The sequence below is a fragment of the Ammospiza nelsoni genome, chromosome 3 (assembly GCF_027579445.1).
Source record: "Ammospiza nelsoni isolate bAmmNel1 chromosome 3, bAmmNel1.pri, whole genome shotgun sequence".
In the NCBI taxonomy this organism is placed as follows: Eukaryota; Metazoa; Chordata; class Aves; order Passeriformes; family Passerellidae; genus Ammospiza; species Ammospiza nelsoni.
Genome location: NC_080635.1, coordinates 19776446 through 19803066, shown reverse-complemented (window position 1 = coordinate 19803066; position 26621 = coordinate 19776446). Strand labels below are relative to the sequence as shown.

General features: G+C 39.5%; 1 protein-coding gene across 1 annotated transcript; it reads left to right on the top strand.

Moving 5' to 3' along the window:
• Positions 1-9: 9 nt before the first annotated feature.
• On the top strand, positions 10-26431 carry IARS2 (isoleucyl-tRNA synthetase 2, mitochondrial). The gene is made up of 23 exons (XM_059467870.1): positions 10-224; positions 673-795; positions 1629-1785; positions 2756-2904; positions 2995-3044; positions 3141-3250; positions 3336-3426; positions 3809-3924; positions 4999-5168; positions 5956-6046; positions 6238-6389; positions 7313-7473; positions 14766-14868; positions 15476-15569; positions 20757-20865; positions 21627-21729; positions 22670-22795; positions 23171-23302; positions 23874-23980; positions 24781-24926; positions 25082-25272; positions 25799-25943; positions 26055-26431. Exons 1-23 carry the CDS (start codon positions 21-23, stop codon positions 26207-26209), a joined length of 2985 nt encoding a protein of 994 aa, XP_059323853.1. The 5' UTR covers positions 10-20; the 3' UTR covers positions 26210-26431.
• Positions 26432-26621: the final 190 nt, after the last annotated feature.

Here is a 26621-nt window from a genome sequence, read left to right as displayed (position 1 = left end):
CGCGGCTGCAGCCCGTGAGGATGCTGCGGGCCTGGCGGGCGCCGGCGCTGGCGCGGGCCCGGGCCGGGGCCGCCCGGGGCTGGGCGCGCTCCGCCGGCTCGGAGGCCGCGGCCGAGAGCCGGGAAGACTCCCGGTACCGGGACACGGTGCTGCTGCCGCGCAGCCGCTTCCCCGCGCAGCTCCCGGGGCGGCTGCAGCCCGAGACGGAGCTGAAGACGCAGGAGGTGCGGCCGGGGCCGGGCCGGTTCCCCCGGGAGGAGCGGGGCTGCCCCGGGCGCGGCGAGCCCCGGCCGGCGGGAGGGCGGGGGTGGCCGCCGGGGTTTGTGTTCGGTCCCGCCGCGCAGGGAGAACTTCTGGCGAGTCCGGGCTCGTTTTTAGAAAAGCTCGAGCTCTTGAGATATTTTTGGTTTGGATAGTCATAACTTTTATGCAGTTTGTTTTGGAGGAGAGTAATGACCGTCCGGGTAGTGCAGTGCTAGGATTATAATCTCAGGCCTAATATTTCACCCTCTTTGGCCTTTTTCGTACTTAAAACCCACTAATGTCTTCTCTTGCGGACTTAGAAAACTGTATTTGTTTGCCTGCCTGCTTTTGTTGTAAATTTTACATCCAGACGTTTTGAGGGTACAGAGAGTTGTGATAGTTTTGGTCTTTTTCTTGTTGTTTCTACAGAAATGTGGTTTTTCGGAACTGTACTCATGGCAAAGGCAAAGGAAGACAAAACAGGAATTTTGTTTACATGATGGACCACCCTATGCCAATGGAGACGCTCATGTTGGCCATGCATTAAACAAAGTAAATACTTACTTGTTCATACTTTATTCTTGTGAAGTGGTAAAAAACGTGCCGTCATGTGCCCTGTGTTCTCCATTCCCATTTAAATCAATAGCACTTTAAAATGTTTGCGATTTTGGTCGTTGGGGCTTTTAAAAAGCAATAGTATGATTATGTGGATGCCATATTTTGCCATGTTGACATAGATACTATACCCCAACATAAATACCATGTACTGAATGCTCGGTGTTCTTTTTGATTCAGCCTTGAGATTCACAGCATTGCGCTGACCATCAAGTTTGAAAGACTCAAATCGTGAGCTGTCACCCACAGCTTCTCACAGTCCCAGTGCCAGAGCTTGGGCTGCAGTAATGTGCTCTAGGCCAGTGCTGTAGGTCCAGCTCAGTGTTTTAAAAAAGAGAGTAAGTCAGATTTGTTCACTTCAAGTCTTGCGAGTTTATAAGCTGCATCTCTCAGTTACACTGGTTGTGAAGTCCTTGATTCAGAGGTCCTCTAAGGTTCTGCCAATGTATAAAATGATAAGCAAGAAAAAAAAATGCAGAGTCTTTGGATCACAGAGTGGTTTGGGTTGGAAAGGACCCTAAAGATTATTTAGTTCCAGACCCTCTGCCATGGGCAGGGACATCTTCCACTACACCAGGTTGCTCAAAGCCTCATCTGAACTGGCCTTGAACACTTCCAAGGATGGGGCACCCAGAGCTTCTGTGGTCTTAAATATAAATTTATCCTGCAGTTTTTGATAATGGTATTTCTTAAACAGGAGGAGCTTAATTACAAATGTGGCTGTTCCATAAGGGGGAGCTAAAGTGATAACAGGCCCTTTGGCTTTTCAGATTCTGAAAGACATCACCAATCGATTCCATGTGATGAGAGGTTATAAAGTGCATTATGTGCCAGGGTGGGACTGCCATGGGCTGCCAATTGAGTTGAAGGCACTGTCAGAAGTCAAAGGAGCTGAAAATCTTTCACCGATGGAAATTCGGCAGAGAGGTAAATGAAGGCTTTTAGACTTCACTGTGGCCTTTTCTCTTAGCTGTTGGTGACATTTTCTATGATCACTGGGTGTATTTGGCAAGCAGGTAGAGCAGGCTGGAGTCTGATGAAATGGGATAATTTCACACAAGCTTAATTTGTTGCGGTAATGGGCATGCAGAGCATTGACCCGCAGTTTAAAAAAAACAAAAGGAGGGCAGGGGATTTGGATGTCTGCTTGGATTAACTGTATAGTGGCAGGAAGCTGCAATTTATCAGATAAGCATCCTTTTGGTTTTTGAAGGCTGAATTTGATTAGGAACTGAAAAGATGCATGTAGAAGTCAGGCTCTTTCAGGACAGCTTAGCTCAGTATCACAAGTAGGAATGTATTTGTTGACTTTTTAACAATCCTCTAAAACTATAGGGGGGACCCTTTCGGAGAAAGTGTGTATTACATGGAAACTGTTTTGAAGAAATAATTTCAAATACAATATGGGTTGAAAGGCATCATCATTCAGCTGCAAAGATTTTTGTAATGAGCAATTGAAATTTCTTTAATTTGAAATTGTGATAATGAAATGGACTAACTTATTTTCAGATGTATGTTACTTAGAAAATTTTGAATAAGCATAAACAGAGAGAGTTAACTTTCACTCTTATTGGTTTTATGTTGAGAACTTATTTTGAGAAATTTTTCTTCCTAACAAAGTATATTTTTCCCCCCTTTCTTAAAAAGAAAGTTTGTAGTCTAAGGACATGTGCTTAATATTCCTGTGTTAGTGAAAAAGCGCCAAGCCTGTTTACTCTTTGCAGTCATTTTTTGTAACAACCAATCTGAAATGTATGTATTTTGAACCATAATGGTTAGGGCATAGGTTCACTACATTCAGCTCTGGCTTTACTAAAAAATCAATAGTGCATTTTAAGTGATATTTTATTGATCTTAGTGTGCTAAACCATGTGTTTAATGGAGCCATTCCTTTCAGCCAGAGCATTTGCAGAAAGAGCAATTGAGAAACAAAAATCCGCCTTCATTCGTTGGGGTGTAATGGCAGATTGGGCCAACTGCTACCTTACATTTGATCCAAAGTACGAAGCAAACCAGCTGAGAGTCTTCTACAAGATGTATGATAAGGTATATTGAACTTCTATGGAAGTCTGTATTGATTTTTCATGAGTTTTGTTTCTCCTAACTTTCTTTTTTTCCCCTCACTATCCTCTCTAGGGTTTAATTTACCGGGACTATAAACCTGTGTTCTGGTCCCCTTCGACAAAGTAAGAATCAACTTACTATTTTGTCTTCATAATTTTAGCAAGGATGCCAGTAGCTTTTGATGTTGCAGCATGTAACTTGTGTTTGATGTGTACCAGAACAGCCTTGGCTGAGGCAGAACTGGAGTACAACGAGCAGCACATCAGTCGCTCTGTGTACATGAAATTTCCGCTGCTGAAGTTGCCACCTAAGCTGACTTCTGTGATAGGTACGACTTCTCTGTGGCTTTAGAGACTCACAGCTTTGATTTTTGTTATATCTGTGATTAAAGTACTCCTAATTTCCATCTGTAGATGGATCATCTCCTGCTAGTGTGCTAGTCTGGACCACGCAGCCTTGGACTGTGCCAGCCAATCAAGCAGTTTGTTACATGCCTGACTCAGCGTAGGTGTCATCCACTTGCTTCAGTTGTCTGTTAGTCCCTACTGGTATTTAGCAGCAAAATTAAAACATTCTGGGCTGTCATTACAGTTTACTTAAGGCATATTTTTTGGGTATTGTTGGGGTTTTTTGTTTTAAGTGTTGCAATTGTAAGCTTTATTCTATATCTACTAATATATTAATTTCTGCCTAAATTTTTATTAAATTATTTCTTCTTCTTAATTTCTTATTTCTTCTTCAAGGTTATCTTGAATTTTGAGATTTGTGAGTGAATTGGACATGTAAAGCATACTTGTCTGTCTTTTAGAGATGAAGAATTTCACAAATTGGTAGCTTTGTTGTGTTTGTAATTATTTAGTATCATAAATTCACATTTGCATTGCAGATACTCAATTGTAAAATGTACAACAACTGGACAGCACTTCATCCTTGCTGCAGATAGAGTTGAATCTACAGCTGCTGTTCTGGACACACAGTTTGAAGTTGTATCAACGTGTAAAGGTAGGTTTTATAATTGTTAAATTGCTTAGAGATCTGCTTGTAGGTGTCTGAATACTGCTTCATTTAAATGTGTTTGTAATTTGAGAATATGCTTCACTAAAATAATACAAGGAGGAGGAGTCTGTCAGGTTTACTGTTGGTGTATTGTAGCTCAAATTATTATCCATAGATTTCAAATGAATTTTTAAAATTCATGGCATCATGTATGGAAAAATGAGGTGTAGAGTGTAAGTCCACATGTAGTCTGTTCAGTATCAAAATCTTAATTACACTGCAGTTTGTCTTTCCATCCATTGTTGATGACAAGAGGGGACTAGTTACAAGCATGACTGGTGAGGTACTGTAGGTGGCTGTTGTCTATCTGGACAAACTAAAGCAGTTGAGTTGGCACCCTAATAAACTGCATAGTGGCATTTCTTAACAGGCAGGCTTGGGATTCAGTGTCATGAGTTGGGATTTGGTGTGTCATTTGTGAGCTTTATTCATTTGCCTCCTTCAGTGATTCAGTGCTGGAAATATGCATTTGTAAAGGAGGTGAGGATTCTGTTTCTATGACTTTTTATTTTCTTTTTTCTTTATTGTTTTTGGTGTCTTTCCATGCCTTCTCTTTCAGAGGAAGTCTTGTTTTACCTAATGATGAAATTACTGAGGGTGTTTTTTCTCACAGCTTCCACCTTTTTGAATCACACTTCCAACTTTTTCTTCATACTATTTACACATAACATCCAAGAGTAATAGAGTTGGATCTTGTTAAAAAAGAAATTTTATATTGAAACCTGTTGTTTTTAACTTCCCATATATTCAGTAATTAATTGTATTTGTTACTTTTCTGTATTTGTGTACATAACTTTGTGATGGCAGTTCTTAATCATGTTCCTTCTAGGAGAAAATCATTCTGTGCACATTTTGTCATATGGCACATTCCTTAATCTCTGTGATTCGTGACTTGCAGCAAGGCTTTAATAATAACATTTCTTCTGGTTTTTTTTAACCACTTGTTTTTTTTCTGCTCTCTGATAGAAGAAGTTGAACGTGTGAGTTGTGTTTATTTTATCTTCTGTTTGTATTTTTCAGGTGCAGATTTGGCAGATGGTTCTTGTGCTCATCCCACCATTCCTGGCAGAGTCTCTCCCCTGTTACCTGCAAATCATGTGACAATGACAAAAGGGACAGGATTAGTTCACACAGCCCCAGCTCATGGTATGGAAGATTACAGCGTAGCTTCCCACCATCAGCTGCCCACGGTACTTTATCTTTTCAGCTGTTGCCCTTGATTTCCTGCAACTGATTGACTGTGTGACACCAAAATTATTTGTTTTAATTTGTGCATAAAGCTTGAAAATATTCTGAAGCATTCACAGAAGTGTGAGTATCACTAATGGCCTGCAGGAATGCAAGACTAACCTTAAGGAAATGTGTACAGAATAAAAGAATGAAGTTTCCTTCTGCTAATTAAAACTTACAGGGAGGTGTTAGAATCAGATTTTTCTGCTCTTTATGTGGTTTTGTTTTTTAAAGGAGAACACAGAGAATGTTTCTCAGATATTGACTCTCACTACTCAGAATTGTCTTTTACATGCAGATCAGTAAGTCACCAGTTATGTAGGTCATTGTTACTTTTTTTTTCAGCAAAGCTTGTTTTAAACACATATGTAAATACAGCTCGTTTATGCATAGCCAGTTTGTGATTGATGGGAGTGAAGATTCAGGATATGGGGCATGGAGAGGGTTAGGTTTGCTTTTATTTTGCATTGTTTATTTGAAAAGTCACTAAAATACCAGTGACTGTGCTGTGTAATAGTTGTAGCATGTGTGCAAATGCATTGGTGCTCGTTTCTTCTGACACCTGAAATTCACTTACTTGGTAAATTACTAAACTGCAGTTCACTAAATCTGAAGTGTACTTAAATGTTTTGTTATTCATCAGAAAAGGAGTCACCCAGTAGAGTATTTAACTCACTTTTGAATACCAAAATGATAATAAAATGCCACATGATATTTTATTGACATGAATAATTTATTTATTTTCAGGATTGCCTTGTGGATGAAAATGGGTATTTCACAGAAGCAGCAGGTCCTGAACTTAAAAGCAAGAATGTCCTTGAAGAAGGGAATGAAGCTGGTGAGTATTTGGTGTTTGACCATTTGTTACTTCATCACTTACAGTCCTGCAGGTATATTTTGAGAGTTTGTATAAACTGGCCATATTTTGGCATTTCCTGCTAAGTGTTGATTATGAAAAGGACTAAGTTGAGGTTAACAGCAGCCATACGTTCAAACTGAAATTTAATCTTGCCTCATTTTTTCTCTCAGTCATTAAGATGCTTCAAGCAGCTGGGAGTTTGTTAAAGGAGGAGAAATATGTGCATAGTTACCCCTATGACTGGAGGACAAAAAAACCAATTATTATTCGTGCCAGCAAACAGTGGTTTGTAAACACAGCAGATGTGAAGGCTGCAGCACAGGTAATTTTTCTTTCTTATGAGACACTTGAAGACAACTGATGCTACTTGGAATCAACAAAAAAATCTTGCTGTAACTCTCTCCAGAATATTATCTTCTCTAGAGTTTATGAGCAGTAGTTGAAAAGCATTAATTACTTGTTGAAGTGAAATATGTTGTCAATTCTTTTGTCAATGTTGATAATCCAGGGTCGCTGCACTGACTGGTATATTTGCTCATTTTATTTACAGATGCAGAAGTCTCTTAGAGCTACTGATGGTTTTTTTCCTAAAATATTTTTTAAAAGATGATGTTTCAAGGAATTAAATTAGAAAAGACAATTTAATCACTGTTAAAATTACCTTTTTTTTGTTAGGCTAGTCTTATGTGGTCAGATATCTGTTTGCTGCCCTGTTAATTTTGTCACAGTCCTAGCTTTAAAGCTTGGGGTCGTTTGCTCTTTGAAGTTATGTAGATCCATACAGAAGATTCAGGCCAGCACCTTAGGGTAGCAGTGATTTTATTCTAATTAAGGCATGAGGTATATACTCCATCTTTATCTAGAATGGATGAAAACACAGTGGTTACTCAGCAGGGCTGGGAGTGAGTGGTAGCCCTCTACAGACAGTTTGTGTCAAGGTGGGTTTTCAAAGTAGACAACAGAACAAGATACAGTCAGCTTTTAAACTTCAGATTCAGTGATGCCATTTTAAACTCATTTTTAGGGTCTGTCTGCTAGTGAATCAGAGAACTGGGGTTTGGTTGGGAAATACACAGTATATGCAGTGTTCAAATAAGTTACTGAAGAGCAGCGGGCAGTTGCCTGAGAATGTGTTGTTTGATACTGGGAATGGGAGAGTAGATCTGTACCATATTTTACTGGCAGCATAAACATTATTGGTGGGAAAGCTGAAGCATGTTCAACAGTTCACTGTCTCCTTCATAGGATGTGCTGAAAAAAGTGAAAGTGATCCCTACATCTGCAATGAACAGGATGCTGGAGATGCTGGACAGAAGGACATTCTGGTGCATATCACGGCAAAGATGCTGGGGCGTCCCAATTCCTGCTTTTTACCAGAAGAGCACAGGAGAATGCTTGATAAACAGGTACCTGCCTAGCCTTAGACACTGCAAAGTGACAGAAGAAGCACTGTCTGTTGTGCTACAGTTAGTGATATTATAAAACTTCTTATTATTTCAAGTAGGAATACATGCTTTTACTTGTAGTTGTTTATTTGCAGATCTAATTTAGATTTAAGTTAAAACAATAAAAAGCTTGTGGCTGGAAGTGAATTACACATAAATAATAGGAATCAATTTACTTACATACTTAAGTTACCTGCAAACTGCTCTTGAGATTAATTGCTGTTTTCATCCCTCATCTTCAGTGAGCTGACAGTCATGACTGGCCTTTCCATTTAAGCAAGCAGTGAAATGCAGATTGTGGTTAAAATAGATGGCAACTGTAATTGTACCACTGTACATTAAATAGTCCAGGTACTGTGTCAAAATAGCATTTTGCAGTTAAGTGACAGTGAGATCTGAAATGGCTTAACCACACTGGTTGCAGAATAAATAAGTGCATTTTGTTTCAAAACAAAATTGGAGTGGTTTTAAAGAGCAGCCTCAGGCATAACTGACCCTTAGCTATATGGTTGGTATGTCTAGATCTTCAGATGCTAGTCTGATTCTGCCATCTTTTGGTTAATAGTATCCAGATATTGCAAACACTGCATTTCAGGAATTACAGACAACATAATGCGGAGGAAATACAAACTATGCTTTAAAACAAGGAAAGTTTGTTTTACAAACAAACTGCTAGAACCAAATATGTTCCTTTTCTTTCCTGTAAGGAGTAACACAGTTCTGCTTTTACTTCTTTGGGGAACAAAGGTTTTCAGTTGTGTATGCTCTCTAGGAGTGATTTCATAAAAAGAGTATTGTGGAGTTCCACATTCATTGAATTAGTTCCATAATTTTTTTCTGCTTTGAGATATGCTGGTGTAACTCAGTTTTGTACACCTTAACCTTACAACCTTTTGTGAAAATTTGTAAGTTTTTACAGCTGAACTTGAATACCATTGCAGAACTTGTTTTTTATTCTGGTGTTGAGTAAATGTACTGCAGGAGTCTAGCATGTTTTCCAGAGGCTGTGCTGAGCACACAAGCAGTAGATAGTAGACAGTAGTAGGTGAGGCTCAGGGTGTGGAGAGCAGGGAATGGACTTTAGACAGGTAGTCCTTAACTTCACCTGGTGTGACTGGGTGTGTAGGTGTGCAGAGAGATGTACTTTGGCTCTCTCACTGTAGGCAATAACTGTGAGAAAAGACCACAGTAGCCACAATGTCGTTTAGAGTGCCTGAATAATGCTGACACACATCAGGAAATAAATGGGTGGAGGATTTGTGGGACATAAAACTACTTTACCTGCAAAAAAGCAGGTGTGTGTCTCTATAAAAAGCTACTATCTCAGAGGAATTCTTTTTTTCTGGTTGAAGAGTAGCCTTGAGAGTGTGTGTGTTGCTTAAAAATGGTTAAATATATAGTTTTACAAGCAAAAAAGTGTAATGGAAACCAGTCCAGCAGTTGGCACTCAAAACTCAGGGGCACCATGAAGCAGGAGCTCCTTCTGAACACTGAGGAGCTAGGACAGAAAGCATTTGAAAGCTCCTTAGGTTGTAGTAAAATCACTTTGAAAGGCCATGACCTGTATTAAAGCCCCTGCCTTTTGTGAGTGCTGAAGCTGTGTGAGGTTATTCCCAAAACTGTGCAAAATGTGGCAATCACAGCATTTTAATGTGGTAAACTCTGCCACAGCTTAACACCTCCACCTCTGTGTGTAGGTGTTGGCCCAGCAGCAAGAATTATAGGGGAGTGAACGAAGGGACAGCATGGCATGTTTGGGCAGAATTGATCTGGGGAATAGAGAGGCATTTAGGAAAAAAACAGACATATTCACTATGCTTGAAAAGAGATTTATTTCATTTGACTGACAGGTTCAGATGTTCATTTATAGCCAGTACTCTTTACTTCTAACTTTACTTACTCTTGGTAGAATTTTCAAAGGAAATTGTAAAGCAGTCATTAAATATTCTAAAAATTATATATTTGTAAAGTTAACTGTAGGAGACTTCTGTAACTGGAGTAGAAGTGCACAGAATATTGGCCTATAGAAGTGACAGGCAAATGCAGAAGACAGTCTGTCAATTCATAGGTCATTTTCCTGGACACCAGTTCTTATTGAAAACTGCAGCTAAGCCTGTTTTGTTACATTTGCATAATCATTTTGAAAATCATATTACAACAGGTTGCTGACATACTTTTTAATGTGGAAGTTTCATACTTGGTATGATTAATTAATATTGTTAAAACACCAGTAAATAACTTGCATTTCAAAACATGAGCTGTTTTTAACTTGAATGCTGGATGAACAACCTTTCAGTAGCAGCTGCTGTGGAGTTTGTGAGTGGCTATCAAAAGTAACAGCATCTCCACTGGAAGTCAGTGTAGTCCACATGGAGTTGCTGTTACATATGAGAGCACCAGTGGTCGATCTTGAGTGATCTTGTTCATGTATCGCCTGTAAAAAGACTTATAAAAACAAAAAAAAAGTCCCTAAAATAAACTGCTGTTTGCCTCTGAGAGTTGTCCCTGAATTTGTCCCATGAAAAGGCGCTGAAAGCCCTTCTTTCAAGGTGGAGCTGCTTTCTCTAACAGTGTTTTTGCCACACCAGCAATCCAGTCTTTCTAGCCAAGAGGTAGTTTGTGATGTTCAATGCAGAATCTCCATGAGTCTCCTTGCTGCTGTGGCCCCCCTATAACCCTAAAAGATATTTGATTCAATTATATTGTCATCTATGGTTAGAAATTTAATATACCAATGATGTTTAAATTCTTATATGCAGAGTATGCTGCATCATATTGTGACTAGGAGTGTAAAAATTATTAAAAATTCCTTATAGGAGAGAGAAAAGAGAGAGCACTTTTTCATTATTGCCATTTTCAGTAAGAATACAGAGGTGAGATTCTGTGGGATTTTTCTAGACAAATGGAGAAAAAAGAGTTTAAAAGTAATATAGAGTACATGCACAAATAGATGCTTATGCTGTGTGACAGCTTTCAAAATTTAACAGATTTCAAGAGAAAACATTCTCCATCTAGGAAGCTCTGTAACTCATGGAAAAGAAGAAAAAGCTCCAAAACTAAAATACAAGAATCGTGTTTACAGTAGTAGCTCAGCACAGGTAATACAAACTTTAATCTGACCTCATGCAATAACTGCTTTACAAACTCACTGTTCAGATATTGGTAATAAATAATAGTAATGCAAAGATCATTCTAATGCCTTTGTCCATATCCCTGTGACTTTGATTAACACATATATCAAATTTCTGAAAAAAAAACCCGACATGGTTTTGAAGGAGGTCTGTCCTGTGCTCTAATTTGTTTTTTAAAATAAGAAGACATTTCAGTGAATTGCAATTAGTAGCAGCTTACCATCCCCATAGTACTTACAGCTGTAGTATCGACATTCTTGTAAAGCAGAAGATAACTTTCCCTCTCTGCTGCTGTTGGAAAGGAGATGGAGAGAACATCAGGCTCTGTGTTCTTCTGCTCCTGCCTGTATCTTAATGCTGGCTAATTTCTGTTAACAGATTAAATAAGTGTGCAGCATAATCAATACCTGGCTCCCGGGTGATTGGCTGGAGCCGTGGTAGCGTGAATTGCCGTAGGGGTGTCAGAGCGTAGCAGGGACACGTAATGCAAGTTCTTCCAGATAGCCCCTGAATAAAGGGCAAAGTTTTACAATGCCTTTATGGCTCACTCGGGAATTATCATGCTCACCTTGAAGGCTGCAGATTATAAAGTGATGAGTAGTTATTTGAGCAAGGTGGTTTTCACTTGCACCTTACAGAAAAGTACTTTGCAAAAGTCCTGCTCCTTATAATGCAGATACTTTAAATAAAGTTGTTTCTCCTTGAAGTCAAGTTTATCATAAGGATCCTGCAAGAAGAGCAGAGATAGGTACAGGGGCTTGGTTTGTTTGACTTGTATTTTTTAAACTGTAGGAGTAAAAAAGATTTGTTGAAAAGGTACCCTGGAAGTCTTTCATCTAAACTACCTCCTTTTATAAAATGTTTGTTTGTTAAAGTTCACTTATATTCCCTAGGGAAACACTGTATAGTGAAAGAAACATGCACTGCTAAAATATTGGGGTCTTTTTAAACATGATTTGAAACTATGCTAGAATTTTGAGAATATTGGTCAATAAAAAATTGACTTCACAGTCCTTGACTCCTTGTTTCTTGTAAGTAATTGATAACACAAATCTGACCTTCTTTTACTTATCTGAAAACTTTTATCTGTAGCATAATTGTACCTGTTGGTTCTTGTGTAACAAAAATATCTTTAAAAAAATCTGCTCTTCATAAATTAATAGTGTAATCGTTGCATTGCATGGCAATATACTTGATAAAAGGTTAGCTCATGGTATGTTTTGTGGGAATGGGGTATCTGCAAGGCTACACAAGTCTTGTGTGACATTGGCAATGCTTACTGTAAATGAAGGCAGGCATTTTATTATGCTTTCCGAAGGGACAGTAATAGCAAAGGTTTATTTCCTTCTTCTCTCTCCCCTCCCCCACCTCTGATGGAAAGGAAAAAATATTTTATTAAGAGAATATTTTTATATGCTGTCCAAGATAACTGTTAATTTTGATCTATAGCTGGATTTATCATCTTTTATAAATCCCTCCAAATATTGATATTGTGAAATACCTGTTGAATATTTTAAAATGTATAGGTTGAAATTAATTCATCACTGGAGTTTATGTCCCTCCACAGAAGTGTGTTTGCAATATGAAAAAACTATGTGGAAGACAGGCTTAGTTCCTGTTTAAATTTTCTGCTTTACAGGATGTGCTGGTAGCTTTTCTGTACTAGTTGTGGGTGTGATTCCTGTTCAGAGAATTTTTCTGGCTCTCATTGAGGCCAGAGCTAGTAGCTGAGCACTGAATTACTTCTTGCATGAATCACTCAACATACACATATCTTTTACATGATAATAAACATGTTTTAGGGTAAATCATCCTCTTTTTAATTTAGCTACTCTTGTCTTCTGCTGGTGAGTTCTATGGGTAAGACTCAGCCAGTTAGAAGAAGGCATTGAACTGTGGAGAGACCTCTTCCAGTCTTCAGGTGAAGACAACTGTTTATCTATAACTGTCTTTAAAAATACACTGATAGTGTATTTGAGAAGAATCCAAGGTGGAAAATTCTATTGGCAAAGAGTAAAAAATAATATTGTGTATTGCTTTTTCTAAAATGTTCCTGGGTGCTGCAGTGTCATCACTAAAGGTCAGGGTGTAAATCCAGCTTTGTCAGTGGAAGGTACTCATCCTACAGAAGACAAATTCAGAGGAATAGTTTAGTCCAGGCTGAGGCAAATTTCATTTTTGTGTTTCCTGTGAGCTTTCTGAATTTGGAGATTTAGGGTAAAGGAGGCAAGACATAAGGGTTGCACATCAGCTACCTGCCAGGAATTGTACCTGTACTGGGGTTGTTGTTAGCTTTTATCTTGGAGAAGTAACACTCAAAACTGGAAGTATAGACAGACAAATAGGCCTCTGTGCAAATATTTCTGTAAAGAAGTGGTACTGTTCACAAGTGGAGCTGCTCAGTGTTGTTTTAGCAAGAGAAATTACAAAGCCATAAATTGTGCCCTACATTAAAATGGAAGGTGAATGATGCCTGGGCTGGTTTGAAAGGGGCAGAATGGTGGTGGTGCCACAGGGATGGCCATGTGTGAGTATTGCTGCTTAATGGCCTCTCCCTGTAGACAATCTGCTGAGATGTTCTACAGGGAATTTGTTTTGAGAAGTGAATTGATTAATTGATGAGTGATTGATTGATATAAAATTGATATTCTGTCATGGCAATTGGAGCAGTCAAGAGCAAAACTGGATTTTCTTCTCGCCATTGCACCTCATGTCATGAACTGAAGTAATTTGTTCTACAGCTTCCTGGAGAACATGTTTTCATGCTTAAACCCTGAGTGTAAGAGTCCATTCAATGTTTTAGTGATGTAGCTCAGCTTATTAACAGTGCAGTAAAATACTGTGCTGAAAACCAAACACAAAACTGAGTGAAGACTGAAGAAGATCATCTGCCTTGCATGTTTTTAAGAAAATTATGCCAGATAATTATTTTACTTTTCCCCCTTTTGCAATACTGTGTCAAGAAATTAGTTAACTGATTAAATCTTCATTTCTTGGTTTATGAATAAATCTCTGGTGTCCTGGGTAACACAGCAGGTTTAGTTTGAGCTTGGCAGGTTGGGATGATCTGTTGTACTCCTTAAATACAGCAGATGTCTTAAAAATCACCTCTTTAGCAAGTGGTCTGTGAATCAGCTAGACAAAGTATGTGAGGTTCCTCTTTGGTTTTTTAAGATACTTTAATTTATGTCTAGACTTGGTATTAAGCAATATTAAAAATCAATTCCCCATAGCCTTACCTATTAGGGCCAAGGATTGAATGTGTCATAAGTAGTGCACAGAATTGCACACCTTGAGGTTGCCTTCTCTGTTCAGATCAGAAAAAATGCTTAGTTAACTTTTCAGTTTTTCTTATTTCCATAATATCTGTTTATTTTCAGGACCTTTGTCCTAGCTGGTGCTATATGATATGGACTCATAGATTGCCTTCAGAGTGTATATTGAGTGGTTTATTATCATCCTCTATGGGTGCAGAATTTTCAGTTTCTTACATTATTTGGATTAAAATATTTATATTTATTACAATTTATAATATATATTGCTAATTTTGGGAAATTCAGGCAACTGGAAGCTTAAGATGTATATATATATATATATGTATAGTGTATATATATGTATATGTGTGTGTGTGTGTATGTGCTACTTGAGAAGCTGTCATTTCCTCACTCCTCCTTTCCACATGAGTTCTCAAAGTCTCTGTATCCAGTAGGAAAAATAAACCTGTTGTTAAAAAGAGCAGATATTTTGAGGGGAAATACTTGTGTAGTTTCTTTAAATTCAAGGTCAATAAATAGCAAATAAAATGGATTTTAGAAGTTTTCAAGCTGCTGGCATCTTTTCTGAGTGCCCCAATTATGAGGTATTTGCAGAAGAAGATGTTTGGAATCCATGTGGGTTTTTGCATGTTGTACAAATCCTCCCATCTTGGAAGGCAAAGCCAGAAAGTATTCAATGCAGGCAGTAAGCTCTGTCAAGTTTTGTATGGATTAGAAGCTGGAAAATCACAGGTTCTAGTAGCTTGGTCTGTGTATCAGCTTCTCTCACTGCTTTGGGTCTGGGATGCTTGGGGAAAGGTGTGATTAACTCCTCCATTCATAAACCCCTTTTTTCCTCCTAACCCAGTGAAACCATCACAGATATGATCAAAATAGTGGAGCAGCAAGGAACAGATGCATGGTGGGCCCTCCCTATTGAACAACTCTTGTCAAAAGAGGCTGTAGCAAAGGTAAACTTCTGACTTCAGGTACAGCAGGTGCTCAAGACAGTTGAGTGATGGGAAAGAATAGAAAAATTTTGTTTATTCCCATGATCCTCTGCAGTCTTGTACCCTCATTGTGAAAGGAATGTTCAAAAAGTGAGATCTGAGTGGGGCAGAACACACACACAATTGGATTTGTGCTGTTAATTCAGGGCAGAAATCTCCATCCTCCTCTTAGATTAGGAGGAAAGTGACATCCTAATTAACCAAATTATGAGCCCAAATATGTATTAGGTCTTGGTCATTAAGATGGATTAGAATTTTTACTTAGTTCTTCCTAACTTTTTATTGTTCTTTAACAATTGTGTACTTAAGCTACCACAAAGCTGTAGTGTTACTGTGCCATTTGAGATTTTCTTTGTAATTTTTCCTTGCCCTACCTTGAGTTTCCATGTGAAAACTCTTGTCAAAAATTACCTCCATTATTTTGTGTTCACTCACAAAGTTGGTAACAGAACCTGTACAAAACTGGTCCAGAAACAAAATTTGCTTTATTTCTAGCTTTGAAAAGCATTGATGATGTAGAGTATTCTATTTGCCTTATTTAATAATTGTTCTCTCACTTGTTCTCTAGGCTGGTGGTCATGATGTTTCGGATTATGTCAAGGGACAGGATGTCCTAGACATTTGGTTTGACAGTGGAACTTCCTGGGCTCATGTTTTGGAAGGTAAAGAATCCCTATGTTGATCCTTATTTTAAAATACTTGGAGAGCAAAATGTAACTGTTCTGTGTGACACTGTTGGTGTCAGCACAACTGAGGCAGATTATGCCATCAGCGGGCTGTCTGTGACTTTTAAAGCTGCTTTTGCTTGTAAAGATAAGGATTTCATGTTGGCAAACTCATTTTCACCACAATTAAAGTTGAGGTTTTTCTAATATGCTGCTCTAATGATTCTGACACGTTGTGTACTGTGTAACTGCTGATCACCTCATACTTGCTTTGAGTGGAAAAGTCTCATGGCACAGACAGCCAAGGTACTTTGCTGCTACTTGGTACTCCTAAATTGTTTTTAGTTAACAAATTTCAGTCTGTGCTTGTCTGTGCTATTTGAAGCAAATAGCACAGACAAATAGCAAAGACTGAGATCAGCTGCTGAATCTAAGTTTTATCATTTAAAAGTGTAGGTGTGCTTTCTCACTTCTCATTACTTTCAGTAACTAAAGCAGTATATTGTGGCTTAAAATATTTATACTTGCTATATGCTATTTATGGCTCCTACTGCCAGTAGTTGCTACTCAGTAGGTAGCAGATAGATATTTGTATAAAAAGATGTAAAATACACACTGTTTGCCTGAAGGATAGTGCAAAGTCAGGAGTCTTTTCTAAAGGAGGAGTCTGGTGCCATACATCAAGTCTGTTGGACTTTAAACCCTCTGTACACAATTGCATGATAACAATCTTGCTGAATTATAAAACACGTTAGTACCAGAGTTTTATTTCTTAGCAACATGTTCAGGCAACCATGTACCATCAGCAAACATTAGTTTTCTAGAATATTTTTACATATATTGAGGTTTATGCTCTTTAAAAATGTTCTGGTTTGATTTTGAAAGTTGTAACAAAGTAGTGGTATTTTATGCAGTTACAAACTTGCATTGTTAAAGAGCTGAACACCTCAGTCCTCTAATCCTTTGTAAAGGAGGTAACTTTTCATAAGGAATAGCAGAATCACGGCTCTGGATTCGTTGTTAATCTGTGTAAAGCTCCCATATGGATTCTGTAGTGTCTAATAAATGTTTGGGTCATCACAATACAGACTTCTTTCATGGAACTACTACAAGCTGCTCTTTTCTACCTAGTCCTCTCTCTTAATGAAATTTGCTGGAGCTTGGTGTGTGTAAGGCATCATCTTCTGCTGTGTGACATAACTGGAGTGGCCCCACTGCTGTCAAAGCTGGGCACTGGCTAACCAGCAGTGTAACCTCCTAACCCCATTTATTTTCCAGAATGACACAAAAATTGCATTACCTTTTCTCTGTGTAACTGAGGCTTCCAGCCACTGCCAGAAGTGAAGTACAGTCTGTGATTCATATCAAATTACTGGTTTAACTCACCTTTCATGAAACTTTGCAAGAGACGTTGTTGAATTAAGAGTTTTGTCATCTATTTCCGAAATGTGCTCCAGTTTTTAAAGCTTTTTGCAGAACTTCTTCCAATGTCAGTGATAATAAGTAAGGCTTACAGATAGACCAATGGGTGGGGTTGTTTTCCAAAGTACTCTTGGAGGAAAAAAGATGGAATTCTTGGAGAAATCCAAGATTGCTTAGAGAATGTCATTATGTGAAGAACTAATTTTGTGGTAGGAGATGAGTGATAGCAGAGGTTGTTGCTGCCTTCTGTCAGTGTTGGTGGCAGAGGTTCTTTCACAACACGAGTTACTTTCAGGCTACTACAGGATATAAAAGATGACTAAAACTGAGACTAATGTTTGTTTCACTCTTCCTGAACTCAAGTTATTGAAAATTCTAAGTCAATGATCTGTTAGTAACTAGCAGGAATAACAGATTTACAGATCTCCCTGTCAGTTCCAGTCTTGTAAAAATAATTCCTTCTCTTCAGCGTCTCTGTGACTCAGAACTTGGCCTGAGTTTTCAGTGCATTTGCCCCAGCTGTGTCCAAGCTCACTAAAGGAGGTGCAGCTGTTACAAAATGAATCCCTTTGGCTCATGGCCACACAGATTGCTGTCAGCAAAAAAAAAGCAGGTTGGGAAGGGGGTGAAGAGGGGCAAGATGAGAGATTCTGCTGAATGAGGATAAAGGAATTGCTCAGTGACAGCCAAGTCCAGTGGTGTAAATCATAGGTTGCATTACCTTTTGCCCTTGCACAGTCCTATTTCTAATGCTTGTCCTACTGCATCTCCTTCCAGGGACTGGGCCTATTTCTGATGGACATAGCCTAAAGTTACTCTTGTTCCATTAAATTATGGTTGGCTTCCTTTTTCCAGCCTGGGTGTGCCTAAAGTACCACTTGTAGCTAAATGACAGATTAACCAAACCATTCCATGTCAGCAGTGGGGCAGCTGCAACTTACACACTAAAATCGGAGATTTGGCTACTAGATTTGTAGTCACAAACCCAAAATTGTACAGCTACAAGTAGACTGTGTGAAATAAACACCACTCACTGGCATCACTGAGAGCAGATCCACAAGTGCAACGTTCTGTGAAATTCCCTAAAATTTCCTGGGGATGCTGTTTGCTTTCTTAATGCTCTGTTTGCCTAACACTGTTTTCACTGAACAGTTTATTGTTGTGCCCTCTCATCCTGTTTGTTTCTTGCTACACATGCTTCAGACACAGATAACTGCATTTTCACAATGCTGCTGTGAGGTAGAAGAGTGTTAATACACTGCTTCCAAAAAGAAAGTGTGGTAAAAGCAAAATTTTGTTCAAAAGCATGTGCTAATTTTAAATACTTAATGCTGTGGTGCCCAGCACTTGTTCTGTTGTTCTTTTGCTTTGAAGTTCAGTCTTCTGACAGAGCTCATTTCAGTAGCTCCTTATGGAGCATCCATTTAAGAGATTTCTTAAAATGTCTTAAAATTCTCCAACATTTTCCTCATGGGCAGAGTGCCATCTTCACTACAACTTTGAGATTATTATTTTTAAAAATATTTCATATAAAAATGTACACTGGACTTTATTGTGATGTGATTTGCCACTGGTGAAAGTCACACAGCTTTTTACCCACAGTTTTGTGGGTATTGCAACGATGGTAGTTTTCAACATCATAACTTTTTTCCCTATCTTATTGGCTAATTTTTAACTGAATGAATGTGATTATTTTACAGCTTGCCTATCTAAGTGTTTAAACTTTTGTGCTGACTGAGAGGCTTGAATTTATCTTAGCTGGTTCATTCCTGGCATTAAAACACATTATGTTTAATCTAAAAGTCAAAGTCTGTAAGATCAAAGATATGGAATCTTGAAATCCAAACCAGAAGGATCATAAATTGTAATTCTCTTTAACGACCTATGTACTATACCTCAGTTAAAATAAACAGAAAAGTCTCTTTGGGGTTGTTGGACATACTTCTCCATTTATTAAAAAAAAAAGTGAGCACTGTTGTAACTAATTTTTATATAACAATCACAATTTTAACAAAACTGAGGAAGGGGAGCTACTTATAAGGCAGGTTTTGTATATGCAAACCCCATGTTTGTATTTTACAGATAAAACGTTCAAGCCTCTGTTAACTTTGCAAGCACCAGTAGCCAGCTTGCCAGATGTACTAGTTCCTGTCAGAAAAGCCCAATCCACTTTGCTGTTTGTAATCAGTTGTTTGTTGAAATTCTTCTCTCCTCCAAGTTCTAACTACTGGCATTTCCATGAAAAGCTCACTTCTCTAAAACCAGTGGCTCATAAACTAGTTGTAAGTAACAAATGTGTTACAGATTTTCTAATGTTACTGTCTTCCTTACCACAAATATTCTTTTTTTTTTTATCTAGTCCTCACAAGTATTTTTGCAGTCTCTTAATACAAAGGTTGCTCCTTACTTACTGTACTTCTAAACCCCAGACTCTTTGTAGATTTCCTTGACTGAATGAACCGATGTGTAAAAACCATGATATCCACCCACACATTTTTCCTGTGCTACCTGGAACTGTGTGGCCTTGACCTTTGTAATGTTGAACTTCCCTTTATTGCAGGATGGATCTAATATTGAAACTTCCATTAAGTTAAACAAATAAATCAAGTGTGTCAGCGGCAGAAAGAAGCATTGTCTCAGGGGTCGTAGGAAGAGGAAAAGAGGAGATAGTGAATAAAAATTGAGTAGAGAAACTTCTGTCTGAATACTGAGAAAGCAACACCATCAGAATCAAAACTAAACTCCTGACAAATATGTGTATGGTTTTGCACCTTTGTAGGCTTTGACTTGCATGTTCTGCTGTGTTCACATTACTCTGTTCTCACTCTGGTGACCTGTCTAGGATTGCTTAGGACAAGGAGGGACTTCTTGAGTCAACAAGTTTGTACCTTTTTCTGCAGCGACTGAATTCCACCAGTAAAGCCATTTAAACTGTGCTGTCCTCTCTCAACCCTGTGGAGTAGCTGGCTTAGCTCTTCTGCTTTTAATGTGCAGTCAGGCTAATATCCTGCCTGCCTTGTAGCCCAATTTTCCTCTAAAGTACTCATTAGCTGCACTTGCTCTTCCCTACCATTCCTCTTTTGTTCTATGTGTGTATTTACAGGGAATAATATTTCTACTCAGCCTTCCCAAGCCAGGCTTTTCCAGATGCCTCTATCCCCAACAGGCTTTCTTGTTTCCCACATTGTCCTAACTCATTCCCAAAGTTTTTAATCTTCCTGGAACATCAGTGACCAAAAATGTAAATTCTGTCACAGGAGAGCTGTGGTCACTGCCAAAGCTACCTGCTCTCCTCTGTAAATGCCTTTCATGGGCTGGTTGGGCACCTTACCTCTGTGCCTTGAGTCATTCCAACTGGGAACGCTTCAGATGGTGGCATAGATTTTTATTAATTCCAAAGTATGTGAACTTTTCTTGGCTATTGCAGTTTGTTTAGGAGCACTTGAAAAGTATTCTGATGACTTCTGTGAAGCAATCTGAGCATGATTTTTTTTTTCATAATTTTGCTATTTAGTTCAGGAGAGAGCGAGCTGATTTGTTAAATTCTGGAGTGTGGCAGGTTTTGGATTCTTTTAAAAATTGCAATACTAATGAATCCCTTGTATCATGGTTAAGTAACCACACATCATTTAAGAAAAGTAACTTACTTACTGGGTTTAAAAAGCAAGATAAATGTTACTAATAATTTTCAGAGATTTTGTGTGTTAATTGTTTTAAGATACAAGGTCTGATATCTCAAATAAAACGTTCTGGTTTTTAAAGGTGCAGATCAGAGAGCGGATACATACCTTGAAGGAAAAGACCAGCTGGGAGGTTGGTTTCAGTCCTCTCTCTTAACCAGTGTAGCAGCAAGGAAAAAGGCACCATACAAGTAAGTGTGTGGATTGCAAATATATTTCTAGTCCATTTATAGAATATTGGGCTTTTGGAAATGTGCACAGTAGTGTATAAACAAGAGAAACCAAACCAGTACCAATTTTTGTGTTCTTATATTTTCAGTATAAAGGTTTTCTCATAGTAGATTGTAATTCATTTACTGTTGTTTTCTATCATAATTCTAATAATGTTTTCATTCTTAGTAATTTAGGAATTATCAGATACAAGGGGCTTTTTGCTATCTCTCCCACTCCCACAATTAAAGAAATTCTTTGGGAAGTGCAATGTGCAAATCTCCCAAGATCACTGACTTGTGAATTCAACATTAGGCTGTAGGGAATTGGGAATAGCTGTGTGCTTGTGTTCTGCTGGAGCGGTGGCACACCATTTACCTCCTGGAAGATGGAGAGCATAGGGAAGGGGAATGTGGCTCAGCTGCAAGGAGGCTGTGCAATTTTGGGAAATGTATTGGCTTAAAAAGTAAATAACGCTTTAGTCTTTATTTAATCTGAAATACTCATGCCTTAGATATCTAAACAATCTTACAGAACAAAATTAAATGAGGAAAATAAAGTTGTTTGCTCTCCATGGATGGTAGTACAGGATATATTCATGGCTGGTTGAACTCGGGATGGAGCCTCAGGCTCACCTAAACAGGGTTTCTGTGTGCACTGACTTAAGAATATCCTCATTAGAAATCAATTCTTAGCATAGATTTTCCCCTGGGTTTTGTTTTCACTAAAATCTTTCCTGCAGGACTCTGGTGGTTCATGGCTTTACTGTTGGTGAGAAAGGGGAGAAGATGTCCAAGTCTGTTGGCAACGTGGTTGACCCTGATGTCGTCATCAATGGAGGCGAAGTAGGTCAAGCTTCTGAGTTTCTCAGAACTGCCACTTAAAACCTTTCACTGCCAGATTCTGCTGTCTTGTGGCAGAACTGTGTCAGGCTCTTCTTTGGCTATACTGCAGTTCCATTTGGCTGGTCTGAAAACCTTGACTTCTGCTGCTTCTACTGTAGTGCAAGAAAACCCCTCACCTTCATTCTCTACTAAGAGAAAAGAAAATTATTTGGAGGGTGTAGGATGGTTCCTTTTTACCAGTGTTGATGGAGTAATGGAGAAGAGGAATAATAAAAACAAACAAAAAAATTAAAATAATGAAACTCTGCTGGGAGACTGACTGAAGTTTACCAAGTATGGCAGTGGAGCAGTCAGATGTAGCAACTGCACCCCAGCAATCTGTCTCCTCTCAGGCTCTTATTGACTCTGGAAACTTCATTCCCTGGTCAGGGAGGTTGCACTGCAGTGCATTCATATGCTCTGAATTTCCCTCCCTCCCCAGTCCCACTGGTGCTGTTTCTGAGGCTGCTGAGCAGATTTTGCAACTCACTAGACAAAAGAATCAATCCTTGCATGACTTGCTTATCTGATTAATTAAAACACACAATTGTTCCTATGCTTTCACAAAGGAGAAAAGCCGTTTTCAGAGTTGAAAACAGTCTGAAGGGGAAGAAAAACTTCTGTAGTTTTAGATACTAACATGGCTGTTTTAATGAGAAGCATTCAGAGGAATTAAGGCTGCAGATGAGTTTCTCTCAGCTTACCTGGGTTCTAGCACTGCCTGTACACAGAGCACTGCAGGTGTGGGTTACTAAAAGAAGGGGAAGCCTCCAAGCACAGTAACCTCTGGGCACATAAAATTATAGGTAGTCCCGGATGGAACAGGAGTTGGACTGGATCCCAATGGATCCCTTTCAGCTGGAGCTATTCTATGGCTCTGTGCTTTCCTGTCTGTCCTCAGGATCACACCAAGGATCCTCCATATGGTGCCGATGTTCTCCGCTGGTGGGTGGCGGAATCCAATGTTTTCACGGAGGTGATGATTGGGCCTCTGGTGCTCAGTGCTGCCAGAGATGACATCAACAAGGTAAGAGCCACCACTGCCAACACTATTCATCCCAACAACAGGTTCTCTGTGTCTTGCTTGCAAAGTTTTCCAGTCTTTAGCCTAAAGAAAACTTTTCCAAGCTTATTTAGGGAGGTACTACTGTTTTTTACACCTGTGGGTCAAATAGTAAAGTGTGCTGAGAAAAGACTCATTTCACAGCTTTGTGCTTTGTGAAAACAGCCAGTTGTTATTTTTCTGTAGGTCCTTTTGCCCTGTGTTCTTTATGATGCCTTTGTAACTATTCACACAATCATTTTGAAAAGCAGTCAATTTTAGCTAGTGATGGAACATGAGCATTTTGTGTTTAATCGAAAGTGAAGGCTAATAATGTTTAATTGCTCTGGGTTGTTCTAGCTCCGGAACACTCTACGCTTCATGCTGGGAAATGTGGAGGGCTTCAACCCAGAGACAGATTCCATCCCCCCTGCAGAGATGTACATAGTGGATCAATACATGCTGCATTTACTGCACGAATATGGCAGCAAGGTAAGGGGAATTGTGTTTAGATGAACACGTGTGCAATGTTTTCCATTGGCTTTATTTTCTTTGGATGTGTGAGTGAAATGTGTGTGTCAAGCAGGCACATTACAACCACAAAGGATCCTTCAATGCAATGCACGCTCCTTTAAGGCCATCTCAGTTTTTGAGGAAGACTTTTTACATTCTTAACTTGGACATCAACCAGATTTTCCCACTCACTGCCTAAGGGCTCAAATTAGAAGTCTTTAAAAATAGTTAGATATTAAAAAAAAACAAACCCAAAAACTAGAGCTTTGGAAATTTGCTGTTGTACAGAACTTTGACATTTCTGTCACTCAGAACCATTTTGCTGAAACCATGGGCAAGGTTTCTGGGGTTTCCCCTTTTCTTTCCACTCAGACTTGAATGGAAATTATTTCTTTGGCCTAACTGTTAACTGACTTAACTTTTTTTCCCCTCCAACAACCTTTTAAAGTTTCTGCCAGACCTTTTGCCACTCATTCCATTTCCTGTAAGTTTAGTTTATCAGGCGGTGTGTGATGCAAACCAATGCACTGTTCTTACCTCCCTCTCCCAGGTTACAGAAGCTTACAAACAATATGATTATAGCAAAGTTGTTCGACTGCTGCAATCATTCTGTTCCAGAAGCTTGTCTAACTTCTATTTCAGCATGATCAAGGACAGGTGAGTTCCTTCCTGCTGCCTTTGAAAGGGAAAAAAGAAAGGAATGGATCTGAGATGGAGGTAATAAGGTTCCTCATGAATGCTGGTGAACACAGGTATCTCCAAGGACCTCTCAGTGCATTCAGCTGAGTGGCTGTCATTGTTGTGCTCTCTTCTGTCCACTGGTGGTACTAAACACTTTAAAAGGTCATCAAACGAGCACATTTAAAACCAAATAAATATTTAAAGACAGAGTCTTGGATCTATATTTTTACCCAGAAAGGATGTGCATCTGAATTTGGGAAGACAGCAGAAGGGCTTTTAGCAGTTAGCTGTGCAACTCAGCCTATTTATCTGGTTTTTTAGATCAGTGAAAGAATCGTAAGGCTGTGACTGATACTTGTGTAAATGTGCAAGGCCTATTTCATGGGGTAGGAGGGGAGGAGGTTCTACTGATCTGTAGTTGCCAGAACATGAGTAAAGGAGGAGTGGGGGGAAAAGACGCCCTAATGCTGAGGTTTACAGATGAACCAAAGGGTGACAGCTGCAGGCCCAGCTCCCTAAGGACAGATTCTCTCTCCCCCAATTACCATTTAGAGATCTCCTTTCCCATGACAAACTCCTTTCCTGTGGCTGCAGATGCGGATGGTCTGTCTGCAGCTCACTGTGCTTTCCTAGGAAAGGGCACTCCAGAAAAGCTTTCCTTACAAAGGCTGGGGGTGTCAGACTTCTGCATATCCACTGGCAGTCCCAGAAGCGTGGCTCTTGAGCAGAAACATGAACATAGCAACAACCTTCCAGCTTTCCCTGCTATCTTGCAGGCTCTACTGCGAAGAAGCCAAGGATCCTAAGCGTCGTTCGTGTCAAACCGTGCTGGCAGAGGCTCTGGACATCATCATCCGCTCCTTTGCACCCATCCTGCCCCACTTGGCAGAGGAGGTGTTTCAGTACATCCCTTACAAGAAAGGTAAAGCACATACCCACTGCTAAGCAATTCCTTTAGTGCACTGTTTAACTGCACAGCTATAAGGAATGCAATTACAGAAATATGCCATTCTTTTTTATTCATTTCATAAACACCCAAATAGACTAAAATAAGAATTGCTTTGTTTTGCTTTCAAGCCTCAGAGGGTGTGTTTCGTACTGGCTGGATTAATGCAAGCTCAGCATGGAAGAAGCCTGGCATTGAGGAAGCAATAGAAGGTGCATGTGCAATGAGAGAGTCCTTCCTTGGATCCATCTCTGGCAAGAACTCTTTGGAATATGAAGTCATCATTGTAATTGAGCCTGGATTGCTGTTTGAATTAATGGAGGTAAAAAAATGCAACTAAGAGTAGTGTTGCCTGTGTGAAAACTTTCTTCTGTTTTGTACTTACCACTCACAGAACGGTTCAGGTGGAAGGCACTGCTGGAGCCTGTACAGCACAGCTCCTTGCTCAGGCCTCTGTCCATTGGGTTTTGGATAGTTCTGAGGATGGAGATCCTGCCAGCTCTCTGGGCTGCCTGTGCCAGTATTTGACCACCCTCACAATAAAAAGTCAGCTTTGATTTCTTGGAGGAGGACCCCCTTTACCCTGCTGGCAATGTTCTAATGCAGCATCCCAAGGTGGGATGCTGCTGTCCCTGTCCCTGGCTTATGGGCAGCTGCTTGGCCCTCAGGCACCTTTCTCTTGGCCACTGCAGTTCAAGTCTCTCCCCCTCCTCCTAGCAGGAGTAAATCAGACTCTTGGTTCAAACCATCCACTCCATTAGGAGCCACAGCTCAGCATTTATTTTCTAGACTGGATGTTGCTAAGAAACAAAACCAAGTTCCAAGTCTGAAAGCTCTCTGTCCCCCAGGCACTGCAGGCTGAAGAAACTTCCAGTGTTTCCCAGCTAAATGAGATAATGATGGCTTCCCAGACAACCCTGCTGAGCGAGTTCCCCAAAGAAATACCTTCAGATGCAAACATCATAAAAGGGACCTTTCTGATTAACTTGGAAGGTAAGAAAACCATTCCAGACAGACTCCTGCACTACAACACAGGGTTGTGCATGGCTTGAGTCTTACCTACAGCTCCAGCCTCTCTCTCAGCAGTTCCACTTTCTTTGATAGGTGGTGACATCTGTGAACAATCTTCATACAAAGTTATAGCCCAACCCATTGCCAAAGCAAAATGCCCTCGCTGCAGGAGATACACAGCCGAGTCCTCAAGCACTCCCTGCCCACGGTGCCTCCAAGTCCTTGCTGCTGGAAAGGGGAGCACGTGAAGACAAAATGCCTATGCAAAAGCTGCTCCCAAGTGGCTGAAGCAGCAGGTCTGCTAACTGGAACCTGTAGAAGCAGATGCTTAAGCCCCAGCCTGAGCAGGAGGTATCATGTATTTTTGGGGAACCTTATATGTGTGTGTGTATATATATATAAATATATATATATATACACTACTTGTGTATATCACTTTTCAGCTTAATAAAAAGGGTGGTTAAAAATAACCAAGTGATTTATTTGTTCTTAGCAACCTGTGTTCTGTGGAAGTTCACTTCCATTTAAGAGAAAATCTGAACCAGCTCTTGTTTAATTTTTATACTGGCAGCTGGTAGTTCAGCATAACCCCAGAGAGCCAGTCCTCTTTACAAAACAGAAGAGAAAATGGTGACCATCATTCCCTAAAAGGAAGGAAAA

What these genes read in the sequence shown, in the direction of transcription:
- IARS2 (XM_059467870.1), top strand. Translation starts at nt 21, where the DNA reads ATGCTGCGGGCCTGGCGGGCGCCGGCGCTGGCGCGGGCCCGGGCCGGG. An exon ending in TGAAGAAGGGAATGAAGCTG is followed by an intron (nt 6,047 to 6,237) that starts GTGAGTATTTGG and finishes TTTTTCTCTCAG; the next exon opens with TCATTAAGATGCTTCAAGCA. An exon ending in TTCAGCATGATCAAGGACAG is followed by an intron (nt 23,981 to 24,780) that starts GTGAGTTCCTTC and finishes GCTATCTTGCAG; the next exon opens with GCTCTACTGCGAAGAAGCCA.